Below are 12,340 nucleotides of genomic sequence, written 5' to 3' on the forward strand. Positions count from 1 at the left end.
AGCGGGGAAAACCGGGAGAAAAGGGGGGGAACGGCGCCGGCGGCCCCCTGACCGCGCCGCTCCCCCGGTGCCTCCCGGGTGGTTCTGCCGCCCGCAGGGCTGGGGCTCGCTCGCCCGCCCCGCGCCCACGAGGGTGTGCCCGCGCAGCCCCGCACATGCGGCGGGGGCCGCGCCGCGCATGCGCCGCGGGCCGGCGAGCACGGAGCGGCGGGCGGGGGACGGGCCCGTGACTCAGGTAACGCGGGGCCGGGGCCGGACCGGGTGGGCGCTCGGGTTTGGGCTCGGGCTCGGGCCCTGCGGGGATGGCACACCACGCTCCCGCCTCCTCAGGCCGGCCGGGCGGCGCTCACCCCTTTCCCGGGTACCCGGTGCCGGCGGTGCTCCCGGCAGGCGCAGCCTGGCGCGGAGGGCACGGCCTGTGCCGCCCCCGCGGCGCCGGGGGTGCGGGCACCGCGGCGGGGAGGCCAGAGGGGCACTGCGGCGGGGAGGCAGATCGCTGATTTTGTCTCGTTTAACCTTGACTCATGTCCCGGGAAGGAGCCGGGAGCTGTGCCGGGAGCTGTGCCGGGAGCGGCGGGATCACGGGCAGCACCTGCGGGGGCGTCCCCGCGCCGGACGGGGGGTCACGGTCAGGGCCCGACCTGCCGGGGCCCGGCCCCTCTCCGGAATCTACTGAGCCGGGTCTGGACTCGAGTTTTACTGAGCAAGTCCCAGGCGGGTAAATGTTCTGCACGAGGAGCAGCAGCAGCGCTGTTTATTTACCTTCGGGTTACGGTGAAGTTGTTTCTCTTGCCACTGAGTTCTGGGCAGCCTGGGTGGAGATCGGGGAGGGAACCGGTCTCTCCCTGAGGGGTGTGGAGCGTGGAGGGCCTGCCAAGGCATATTCTGCTTCCTGGAGTTTGTACTTGGACCCTGTTCTAAGGGAATGCTGAGCTGAGGGGGTGCTCCAGCTTCCACCCACCTCCAGCTCAAACGTGCCCTTGTAACTGGCCACGGTTTATTTTCCAGGAAGCTCTTTGGAGTTGTCGGATCTTCTGAGAGTGGATATGCTCAAATAGTCTCAAGATTCTTACTGTGAAACTGCTGGGGTTTGGTCAAGCAGGTGGCTCCGTTGCCCTGGTGGTTTTTAACCTCTGAGTGCAAATTCCGTTCTATCTAAATAGTGGTTTGGGGTTTTATTTTTCACATAAAATTGCAGGGTATCGACACAATGCTACTGGGCTCTGCCTTGTGCTTTCCATCCTGTTTTAACATTCCGTGAACATGTTCTGTGCAGGTTTTGCTGGAGTGAGGAGTCTTTGACAGAGGTGTTTATTTTTGCCGTCCTTGTCATCCCTATCACACAGTGGGTTCCCTGTGTGAGGCACTCAGAGGAGAGCTGGTCAAATTTAGAAACAAAATCGTTTCTATTCTGAGTTTAAGAGCACGCTCTCATTAACATTCGGGTTCCCACTCGGCTCTGGTTGCGGGAGGGAGTAAAATGAGCCTCCCCAGCCGAGCCTGGTGCAGCTGATCCTCCGGGGCTGGTTGAGAAGTGCAGCAGGAGGGTTAGAGCTGCCTTTTGGGGCTCCGTTTTTGGACCTTGGAGAAGCTCCTCCTTGGGCTGGGACTGTTTTGAGATGGAGCAGAAAAGATGGGAAGCTGAGGGGAAAAAAAGGTGAACTGGTAAACTCTCTGCAGGTTTGTGGCTGATCTGGGGGCAGCTTTGGGCTCATGAGCCCCAGTTTACTCTGTTGGTTCAGGGCCTGGTGTAATACCCATCCTCTTCCTGCCTTTTATTTTTTTTTTTGGTTGAACTCCCAAGAAAAGGTCTTTGTTTCTAAGCAGAAATTGTGCTGGGACACTGTGGGACCTGATTCTGAGCAGGCAGCCTAGAAAATCACTGGTGGGCACTTTGGAACTAAGAGACATCGGAGCATCACTAAAATTAATCAAGTGTATTTTAGGATTTACTGCTGCTGTTACACATTGGTTGAGCTGACTGTGTCTAATTGCTAATTAATAACAACTGTAGGCACAGAGTGTGGTCTCAGAAGTGAGCTGGCAGTGCTGGCTGGGAGATGCTAATGGAGGGAGCTTTATAGTGGAACATCTCTGCTTCCAAACTTGCTCATCTGAACAGCGTGGCCAGATGTGAATTTGCTGCTGCCATAAGCAATCTCACCTTCAAAGTTATTTTCTCTTGTATCAGTAGTCACTTTATAGAGAAAATGGCAAGATCAGACAGGGGTTTATTTCTCTCTCTGGTCTGACCCTCATAGAGTTTTTAAATAGCTCATGGGAGTTGGGGATTGTAATGGTGTGATGTAACAAAATTGATAATTAAATCTATCATTGCAAAGAGTCCCTTTTTTTTTTTTCAGTGAAAATGAAGAATTTATATCTTTTTATTGCTGTCCTGTTCATCCCATGGAGCTTTGCTTTGGCAAAGTATGATGAATTTGAGGATGGAGATGACATTATGGAATATGATGATAATGACTTTGCTGAATTTGAAGATGTGAGTGAAGATGCAGTCACAGAGTCTCCTCAGAGGATCATCACTACAGAAGATGATGAAGAAGAAGCCACTGTAGAGCTTGAAGGTCAGGATGAGAATCAGGAAGACTTTGATGATGCAGACACGCAGGTAAGGCCTCATCTTCTGTGTTTCCTAACAGTGTCTCTTTCTTTCTCACCTTATCTTTTTGGGTTTTACTTCCTGGGCTTTGGATTTTCATGCTGTTTGTGATTTTTGTCCTTTAGGAAGGCGATACTGAGAGTGAACCATATGATGATGAGGAGTTTGAAGGCTACGAAGAGAAACCAGATGCATCTCATAGCAAAAACAAAGACCCCATAACAATAGTTAATGTAGGTATAACTGTTGATCTGCTTTCTAGTTGGAGTTGCATCACTTATTTTCTCAAGGCAGTGTGCCAGGAATGTCACTGGGGTACTAATGTGCACCTGCAATGTACAAAGTGTGGTTTTTAGCTTGTCTGTGACTGAAGTTTCACCTTGAAATGGATGGGTTTTGAAGCCAGTCTCTCTGTCCACGCTGAATCACCTTGTTGCCTCCCAAGGCAGTGCTTCACAGAATGATCAGGTGCATTTTTATTACCCCTAAGATGTCTTTTTGAGTATGTTAGTGAAAATTAAGGTTTGGATACTTCTGTGACTGAGGGGGGGTACAGTGATAACAGAATGGCTAATTAATCTCTGAGGTGGCAAGGCCAGGAAGGCTTCCCTGCTCCCCCACACAGCCTGTGGCTCTTGGTGGCATCCTGAAAATGCTCCTGGACATCAGGATTTCAATAGAAGTTACATGATGATCAGATAATGCTGTGATGGGCAGGGCATCAAACTCAAATGCTCAGTGAGTTGAAATGCTGGGCTGTTTACTCTGAGCTCACTTGGAAATGAGGAGTATTTTGTTTGTATCAAGCGAGTATTTTGGGAATGCTGTTCCCAGTTGTTTCCTGTATGCTCACTGTGCCCCAGCAGAGCCAAGTGCATTGTGTAGGCTTAGCTCTGTCCTGTTGCCTTTGTGGAGCTTCCTGCTGTGTTGGGGATGGAGCTTCTCCAGTACTCTGCATTCCCAAATGGTTTGTGTACATAAAATCCACTTGTTCAACATGTAAAAGTTTCTGTTGCCTTACACAGGTCCCTGCTCACCTTCAGAACAGCTGGGAGAGTTACTACATGGAGATCCTGATGGTGACAGGTCTCCTGGCTTACATCATGAACTACATCATTGGGAAGAACAAAAACAACCGGCTGGCTCACGCTTGGTTCAACACTCACAGGGAGCTGCTGGAAAGTAACTTTGCTCTTGTTGGTGAGTTCCATAATGACAGAGATCCAGTTTTGGTATCTGAATAAAGCTGGGTTTCGACCACGTAGGCTGTAGCAAATCCTTTTCTGTAACGTGGTGTGAGCTCTGAGCCTTCTGGTGAACTTTGGCGTTCCAGTTTGTGACTTTAGGTTGTGGTTCTCTCTCACTGCTGTTTTCCTCAGGGGATGATGGCACTAATAAAGAAGCTACAAGCACTGGGAAGCTAAATCAGGAAAATGAACACATATATAACTTGTGGTGCTCTGGGAGGGTGTGCTGTGAAGGAATGCTCATTCAGTTAAAGGTAAGGATGAGGGAGTTTGTGGTGCTGTTTACCTGTCACCAGCTGTCAGGTTCTAGAGGTTTTTCCATTCCAATTTGAGCAACAAGGAGTCCCAGCTCAGCTCTTGTGCTCACATTCAGGTACAGAGTTCTGAATATGCACATATGAAGGAAAAACTGGATAATTAAATATCTGTACAGGCCCATATTCTGCCCACCAGACTAGGTAAGAGTGAGCACTTACAGAAGGAGTATAGAATCCAGAGGTATAGTGTGAACAGAGGTAACTCTGAAGAGCTCAGCTGCTGCTTAGAGGGAGGAATGGACCAACAGGAATTTCAAGGAATTACAACAAAGACAAATACAAAGCCCTGCACTTGTGATGGAACAGCCTCACATGTAGGTTCAGCTCCTGACTGGAGGGAATAAGGCCCTGAGAAGCTCATGTAATGCAGAAAGTGGGCTTGCTTTTGAGCTCTGTTGGTGACAGAGGGGAAATTTAGGTTAGATCTTAGGAAGACATTTTTCACTGTGAGGGTGGTGGGACACTGGAGCAGGTTGCCCAGGGAGGTTGTGGCTGCCCCAACCCTGGCAGTGTTCAAAGCCAGGCTGGAAAAGGCCTTGAACAGCCTGGTCTAGTGGGAGGTGTCCCTGCTGTGGCAGAGGGTGTTGTTGGGACTAGAAGGTCTTTAAGGCCCATTCCAACCCCTTAACAATTCTATGATTCTCCAACTTCCAGAGGGCCCCTCAAAACTAAATTATTCTATAAAAACATCTCCTTACAACTGCCCTGTTTTTCCTCGAGCCCTGCTGCTGTCTGCCAGTGGAGTGCTGCACTCTGGGCCCGTTCAGATGTTCTCTGAGTTTACCAACTTGTGTTTTTAGTTTCTCAAGAGACAAGACCTGCTGAACGTCCTGGCGCGCATGATGAGGCCGGCGTCGGACCAAGTGGTACGTACTGAGCCCTCCAGATTAGCTGGGATAAACCTGCATTCCTTTGGTTCTGCCCTGCTGCTTTTGGTTGTTCCAGGTGATTTCTGTAGTATTCCACATCTTCCAGTTCAGCAGCTGTTGAAACAATCTCAAAAGAACTGTTTGTATTTCTTTCCTGCCTGTGAAATGCAAACTGCTGATGACTGGAAATTCGTTTTATCTGGGGGCTTTATCGTTTGAGTGGTTTGGTGAGCAGTCTGTCATGATTCAAAACCTCAGCTTGATAAAAAGTGGTTTTGCAATCTGAAATACTTAATGATTGTTCTTCTGTCTGCTCAGTATTTAATCCATATGTTGGTCTGGATATTATGTCCTGTAATGTTACTCTGTGCTTTCTCCCTTGCTCTCGGAGAGCATAAATACCAAGAGAGGTTACTTTTGGAATAAAGTGGCTGTGTGCACTGTGAATTCTCTTTCCATTTATCTCTAATTGTATTTACCTATATCTATTAAGAATATTTAATTGCAAATTATTTTTTACAGCTCTGCTGTTCCAGTCCCTGTCATTACACCACGACACTGAACTAAGTGCTCAATCTAATTAAAAAGCTCCCTTACTTTAAGACACGCTGGGAAGCTTTAAATCAGCCACCTTCCTCTTAGCTGTGTCTGGCCTTGCTTAGTCTTTGTGCTTAGGAATCAAAGTGTCAGACACTGGAATCTGATGAGGACTAATAACCTTCTGTCTCACAGCAAATAAAAGTGACAATGAATGATGAAGACATGGACACGTATGTGTTTGCTGTTGGAACCAGAAAAGCACTGGTGCGACTTCAGAAGGAGATGCAGGACCTGGTATGTACCTGCACGTTGATAAGTAACAGCATGTAAGAACCTCTGATCTGTAGATTCATTGTTTGTTTGGGAACAGCTGGGAACTTGTGACAGACCTGTTGGAATTTGTGGGGAAAAGACACTTTCGTCTACTGGATGAAAGTCTAATGGAATCAAAGGTTGGAAGTGTGAGAGCTGCAGGAGAAGAGGCAGTGGGAAGCAGCTTGCACCTTCCTTTTGGGGTATAGCTCATTTGGGAGGGGCTATGGTGTATTGGCAGGACACACATGTCACTTCACCTCATTTAATTTGCACAAATGACTTTTTCAGGGATTGAAAAGTAAACTTCATTAGTGATCTGTGATGTGGAAAATTTGGGGTTAAGTCATCTGTTTTTATGTGATCTGAAATGAAAACTTCCCATATGTTCCAGCCCTGAAGCTTGCAAAGAATCCAGTGATAACAAGCAGTGCTTTGCAAATCTTTTTTCTCAAGTAACAGCACTAGAGTGTGGTTGGGAGGATGCCAGGTTTTGTTCTGTTATCAATGTCAGCAAAAATGCTTTAATCCACTTTGAGCATTCCAGCATGGATGTATTAGAATTGTTTTATCTTTTTCCTGAAAGTGCTGACTATTGAAGGGAAATACCAACTTAAAGACTGTCGATGCCTTGTGCTTTGCTTTGTTTGAGATGTCCCCTGGCCAGGCTCAGCGAGTGTATTTTTTATTGTTTCTTTGCTGGTACTTTTAGGGGTCCCGGTGTTCCAGCACAGTTCAGTCTGATAAGATACTTAGAAGCTTTGTGTTTATTTTGCTTTCTCATTGTTCTCTTTGAAACAGAGCGAGTTCTGCAGTGATAAACCCAAGTCTGGTGCAAAATATGGGCTTCCAGATTCGCTGGCCATCTTGTCGGAGATGGGGGAGGTCACGGAGGGAATGATGGACGCCAAGGTAAACCTGACTGAAATAATACAAATATCCCTTGGAAACCCTGGCCTTGCTTACAGCCTGTGGGACAAGGTTCTAATCTTTATGTCCTGGGAGCATCACAACAAGAGAGCCAGATGGCCCTAGTGGGATCTAGGGAAATCAAGACCCTAGTGAAGCATGAGGGCTGGAAGGAGGATGTAATTCTCTTTATTCCTTTTTTAACATCACAACTGTTAGTCTGTCCTGAATTGCAGACTTAAAATTGCCTTTCAGAGCCTGAGAGTAGCTTCAGCAGCCAGTTGAAGGAAGGTGTTGATGGTGTATCTGCAGGTCCTCAAAGCTGACTTGTTTTCAAATTAACTGGAAAATCCCAAATGAGAGTTACAAATCTGAGTTGCTCACGTTATTTCCATGCACTGGGGCCCGTTCTAGCAATAAGTAAAAACATTGGAGTTGAAATTTCAGTGTCATTGTGGCAAGCTGAGCACAGCAATTTTCTGAGTGATATATGGAATCACAGCCTGGTTTGGGATGGAGGGGACCTTCAAGATCATCCAGTTCGAACCCCCTGCCATGGGCAGACAACCTGGCAAACCTGTATGGAGTGAGGAGGCTGCAGATGGGTTGGTGTTGGGAAAAACTAACCCCGGTTTGTCTTTCAGATGATACATTTCCTCACACACTACGCTGACAAGATCGAGTCCGTCCAATTCTCGGACCAGTTCTCCGGTCCAAAACTTATGCAAGAGTAGGTACAAAGCCAGATCTCTGCCCCCAGTAGCTTTTGTAACTCCAGATAAAATAGAGGCCTTGTTTGCAGTGTGAAACCTGCTGGAACGCACACAAGGGGAAATTGGGAGCAAAGGTCAGACAGGTGAATAAATACACTCCCAATGCTTCCAAACGCTGCGTTAATTGAGAAGATCAAGGTGCTGGATTGCCCTAATGTTTGTTTTTGTGTGCTGGTTCCGCTGTGGTTTGGACAGCTCTGGGTATCAGACACCACCTGGCAGGTGCAGCACACTCAGCTGCACAGAAAACAACTCAGAAATCCTGCCCAGGGTGTGCAGGACGTGAGAGGGCCACGACATGACACTGCAGGAGAGTCAACACCTAACTCAGGTGCTGTTTGAATGCACTGAAAACTGGGTTTAAGCAAGTCTGAAGTGTAAAAAAACCCCAAACTATCACAGCTGCTTGACCTTCCCTCCTTGATACAGCCAAACATTCTGCTGCTGAATCCATCCCTTGGCCACTTTTGTTCAGGATAATTCACAGCTGTGCTTCAGAAATACTCAGGTGCAGCACCTCTGCTGTTTCTCTGAGCCTCCCAGTCCAGAGGTGCTTTACTGCTGCTTCAGGATTGCCAAGTGGTGGGAGATCTAATCTGAATTATCATGTAGGTTTTTGCAAGGGTGTATTATGCTCACAGGCATATAAATAACTGATCTCTATTGAAACTTGAAACTCTCCTCCAAAAAAAGGAACAGACTTTGATTTAACTGTAAGACAGCAGCGTGTGTACCTTGTACTGAAATTGTGCAGGATCTGTGAAATGCAGGCCTGAGTTTCTCACATGAGAATACTGTGGGATTTTGGGCAGTGAAGACCTGAATTCTTCAGAAAATGTTTTGTTTTCCTAGCACATGTATGGATCTTTAGTAGTATAAACAACAGGACGTGTAAAAATGAATGTAATTAAAAATATACAGGCCTCCTTAGTACTCAGAGGCCCTCTGACAGTCAGATGGGCTGGTGCTGCATGTTTTTCCATTCATGCCTTTTCCCTGCACACTTTTGACTAAAACACTTCAGGAATCTGAACAGTTTGAAACTTAACTTTGGTTTACAGACAGGCTTTTAATCTTGTTTGTTTTATTCAAGTAATTTCCAAGTGTCTCTTGGTTCTTGATGAGGTTTTCACTAACAATTGAGGTTATTTTTTATTCCTGTATTTTTTTTCACTCATTCCAAACGCTTTTTTCTTTCCTCCAGGGAGGGCCAGCTTACAAAACTGCCCGAAACTAAAAAGACACTTTTGTTTACATTTAACGGTAAGAGAACTGGTGCCTGTGTGTGTCTGGGGGAGTGTTGGGCTTTATTTGTGCAAGTCACCTGCTCCAGTTCTGTCACCTATGGAAAATAATGTATGATGAATGACTTCAGTGCATGATAATTGATAAACACAAGGCAGCAACACACTGGGACTCTCAATCTTGCTCTCACTGATCTTAGATCACGCTCCTCTCTACAGGTGGCTTACTTTTAAGCCATGAGCCCTTACAGTTTGAGCTTACACAGATTCCCCTGGTTAACCCTGGTTTGAAATAAAAGCAGACTGTTGAGGACCTCTTCTAGAAAAGGCCTGTAGTTCTCTTCAAAATTCAAGGCTGTCCCTCCAAGTGAAGCTTCCTAAAGAGGAGGATAAGAGCATCTTTATTTCATGAACAGTGTGACCAATAAGGAAAGAGCGTTAGAGCAAGTAGAGAAGTCCTGCCAGTCTCTCTGAATGAACAAGTAACTCTTTATTTCAGTGCCTGGTTCAGGCAACACTTCCCCAAAGGACATGGAGTCTTTGCTGCCTCTGATGAGCATGGTCATCTACTCCATTGACAAAGCAAAGAAGTTCCGGCTGAACAGAGAAGTGAGTAGTGTCTTTTTGTGTCTTCTGAGTGCTGTGTGAAACTGCAGCCATTGCCACTGGATCCTTCAGATCAGGAGCCTTACGTTTCACGGGTGACTGCTGGAGATGCTGCATCCTGCTCGTGGGGAAATCTAGATAAATTTTTTTTTTTTCCCCCCTCTGTGGAAAGGGTAAACAGAAAGCTGACAAGAACAGGGCACGTGTGGAGGAGAACTTCCTCAAGCTGACCCACGTGCAGAGACAGGAGGCTGCCCAGTCCCGCCGGGAGGAGAAGAAACGGGCGGAGAAGGAGCGAATCATGAACGAAGAGGATCCCGAGAAACAGCGTCGGCTGGAGGTGGGGGGATGTCAGACTGGCCCAGCCTGCTGGCACATTCCAGCAGTGGAAACTTTGATTTCTATTTGCTGGAAGGCAGACAGCTGTCAGGGTATTTACTGCTGCTCTCTGAAACAAGGCAACCCCTCACCCTGAAACCGGCTGGGAGGGGAACATTCTTCCAGATTCCTTGGGCATGCAGTGACAGGCCCAGGGGGAAAGGTTTTAAGCTGAAGGAGAGTAGATTTACACTGGATATTGGGAAGGAATCCTTCCCTGGGAGGGTGGGGAGGCCCTGGCACAGGTTGCCCAGAGAAGCTGTGGCTGCCCCTGGATCCCTGGAGGTGTCCAAGGCCAGGTTGGACAGGGCTGGGAGCAACCTGGGCTGGTGGAAGGTGTCCCTGCCCTTTCTGGGATTCTATGATTTCCCTGCTGGTTAAACATGGGGAAACTGAGGCATGGCTGCACTGTGCCTTGTCTGAACCAAAGGGAGGATGGTGGAGCCTGTGCTGGCTGGAGCATAAAAGAGGGATGTGCTTCCTCTTAAATTTTGGGGGAAGGGTTTTGTCTTTGTGGGGACCCCCCCACGCACACCTTATGAGAAAGCCCACATTGGAAGGGAGGTGAACCCAGTACTGGGAGTTTTGTTTGGCTCTGAAATGCTCCACTTGCTCTTTGAGGAGGTCCCTGATGTTTATTCACACCCCTGTCCTTGCCCACAGGAGGCTGCTCTGCGGCGGGAGCAGAAGAAGCTGGAGAAGAAGCAGATGAAGATGAAGCAAATCAAAGTGAAAGCCATGTGAGAGGCGTCTCGGTGCCACCTGGGGAACTGTAATTCACGGGGACAAAGACCTACGTAACTCCATAATCCTCTGCTTCTTTGAACACTAGTAGCCATTCAGAGAAAAGTTCTTGCATTGGTGTTACTTATTTAAGTATTGCAGCAACATGCAGGTGTGTGTGGAGAGCTTTGTCTCGGCAGTTCGTATTCCAGGTGGTAAAAAGTTTTTTGCTACTTGTCTTGTTTAAAAAACAAACAAAAAAAATATTGCAATATTCTTGAATGCTCTTTGTCATTTGTTCTTTAAAAACAGAAGATTGTAAACCTGTCCACGTGTGCTGGTAACATATTCATGCTTTGGTTTTAAACTTTGGGTTTAGTTAGTGGGAGGGAAAGGGGGGAAAACTTAATGGGGAGGAAAACTGCACAATAAACACTTACTGTGCATTTATTTGCATCAAGGCACAAAACTTAGAGCCTTCCATACACAGTATGGATTCTTCAGGGATTTAAGCCCAGTAGAATAGAAGTAATTTTTTAATTTTCTTTTTCTTTTTTTTACAAACCAGGGCCTGAAGCAGTATTAGGTCAGCTGTGGGCATGATTGGCTAATGTATAAAAGATAAGGATGGTTAGAACCAAGGGAGTGGAGTACATGGATAGTTTCCTACCTGTGGGTTTGGATGCTGCAGGCTTGGCACAGCGTGAGGTCTGTGATGTCAGCTTAGTGTTCCTTCAGGAGTGAGTGCATGGTGAGTTAGCAGTTCAGCCAGCTTTCCTCGGGTGTTTTTAACTGTTCAAGTTTAGTTCAGACACTTCTGATCCCAGCAGCTGCTGCCTAGTTCACTTCAGCCAGGAGCCAGATTCAGTGAGGTGCCTGCAATTGCCAACGTCCCCAAGGCAGTAAAAGCGTTTCAGAGGACATTTATCCTCTTCATCTGGTCAGTGGTCACCTGAGGGTTTTGAATCCAAATGGGGAGAATGAAGTGAATGCCCTGTGCAAGCACTTTGCTGGGAGAGCTCTGCATTTTATAAATGCTGCCTATCCAGAAGGCATTTTATTGTTGCTTGTAACAGACTTTGAACAGTTTTGTGGGGAAACAATGTCTTGCATTTTCTTGTTCAATACTTTGCGCAAACTTGGTTCTGAGGCAATAAGAAAGAGCTGCTGTTGAAACAGCAACTGCTTAAACTTGTTCCAGCATGGGATACTTTACCCTGATTGAAATGCAAATGTCTGTAACCTGATACATGCAAATACATTCATTTTATAATGGTTGGTAAAAATATTTAAAACCAAAACTAATGTAAAGTATGTGGAAATTTTAGCACTATTTAGCTTTAAAGATTAATACAGTGTTGTTTCACAGAGTTCTTTGAAAGGAATTACTAGTTTGTGCTCTTCTGAGTAAGTGGACAGCTTTCCTGAAGTCCCATCCAGTTGTGGGCCATGGCAGCTAATTTTGTAATATGAACATTCAAATGAACAATCTAAAGAGTAAAATATAATTGAAACACTCCACTTGCCTACTTTACTTGGCTCGACTCAGTGTTCCTTTCATTTAGTAGGATCTCAAAGCCTCCTTTGTCCTGGGTAGGTTTTGAACATCCAGGAGCTGCTGTTCCCTCTGCTGTGATGGTGGGTGGTGGAAGTGATTCCTTCCACCTGGGATCTGCTCCCTGGGAGGGTGGGGGTTGCTGGGGGAGGGCTGGAGGAAGATGTCTCTCCCCTGGTGCAGGTTTGGGATGGTGGAGATGGAGGATTTGCTCCCAGGCTTTAAGGATGGGGTTTATGGGTGGGTG

General features: G+C 46.9%; 1 protein-coding gene across 1 annotated transcript; it reads left to right on the plus strand.

Annotated features, from left to right (window-relative positions):
• The first annotated feature begins 155 nt into the window (after positions 1 to 155).
• On the plus strand, positions 156 to 10,865 carry CCDC47 (coiled-coil domain containing 47). The gene is made up of 13 exons (XM_032711555.1): positions 156 to 235; positions 2,364 to 2,629; positions 2,746 to 2,853; positions 3,646 to 3,820; positions 4,000 to 4,121; positions 4,985 to 5,050; positions 5,786 to 5,887; positions 6,707 to 6,817; positions 7,459 to 7,544; positions 8,792 to 8,850; positions 9,331 to 9,440; positions 9,610 to 9,777; positions 10,479 to 10,865. The coding sequence occupies exons 2-13, from the start codon at positions 2,369 to 2,371 to the stop codon at positions 10,557 to 10,559; spliced, it is 1,449 nt and encodes a 482-aa protein (XP_032567446.1). The 5' UTR covers positions 156 to 235; positions 2,364 to 2,368; the 3' UTR covers positions 10,560 to 10,865.
• The last annotated feature ends 1,475 nt before the right edge of the window (positions 10,866 to 12,340 follow it).

This window comes from Chiroxiphia lanceolata, chromosome 26, assembly GCF_009829145.1.
Source record: "Chiroxiphia lanceolata isolate bChiLan1 chromosome 26, bChiLan1.pri, whole genome shotgun sequence".
NCBI lineage: Eukaryota > Metazoa > Chordata > Aves > Passeriformes > Pipridae > Chiroxiphia > Chiroxiphia lanceolata.

Excerpts from the sequence above, each read along its gene's own strand:
- CCDC47 (XM_032711555.1), top strand. The coding sequence starts at position 2,369 with ATGAAGAATTTATATCTTTTTATTGCTGTCCTGTTCATCCCATGGAGC. Across the intron at positions 3,821-3,999 it reads AAGTAACTTTGCTCTTGTTG|GGGATGATGGCACTAATAAA; the intron begins GTGAGTTCCATA and ends TGTTTTCCTCAG. Across the intron at positions 7,545-8,791 it reads GGTCCAAAACTTATGCAAGA|GGAGGGCCAGCTTACAAAAC; the intron begins GTAGGTACAAAG and ends TCTTTCCTCCAG.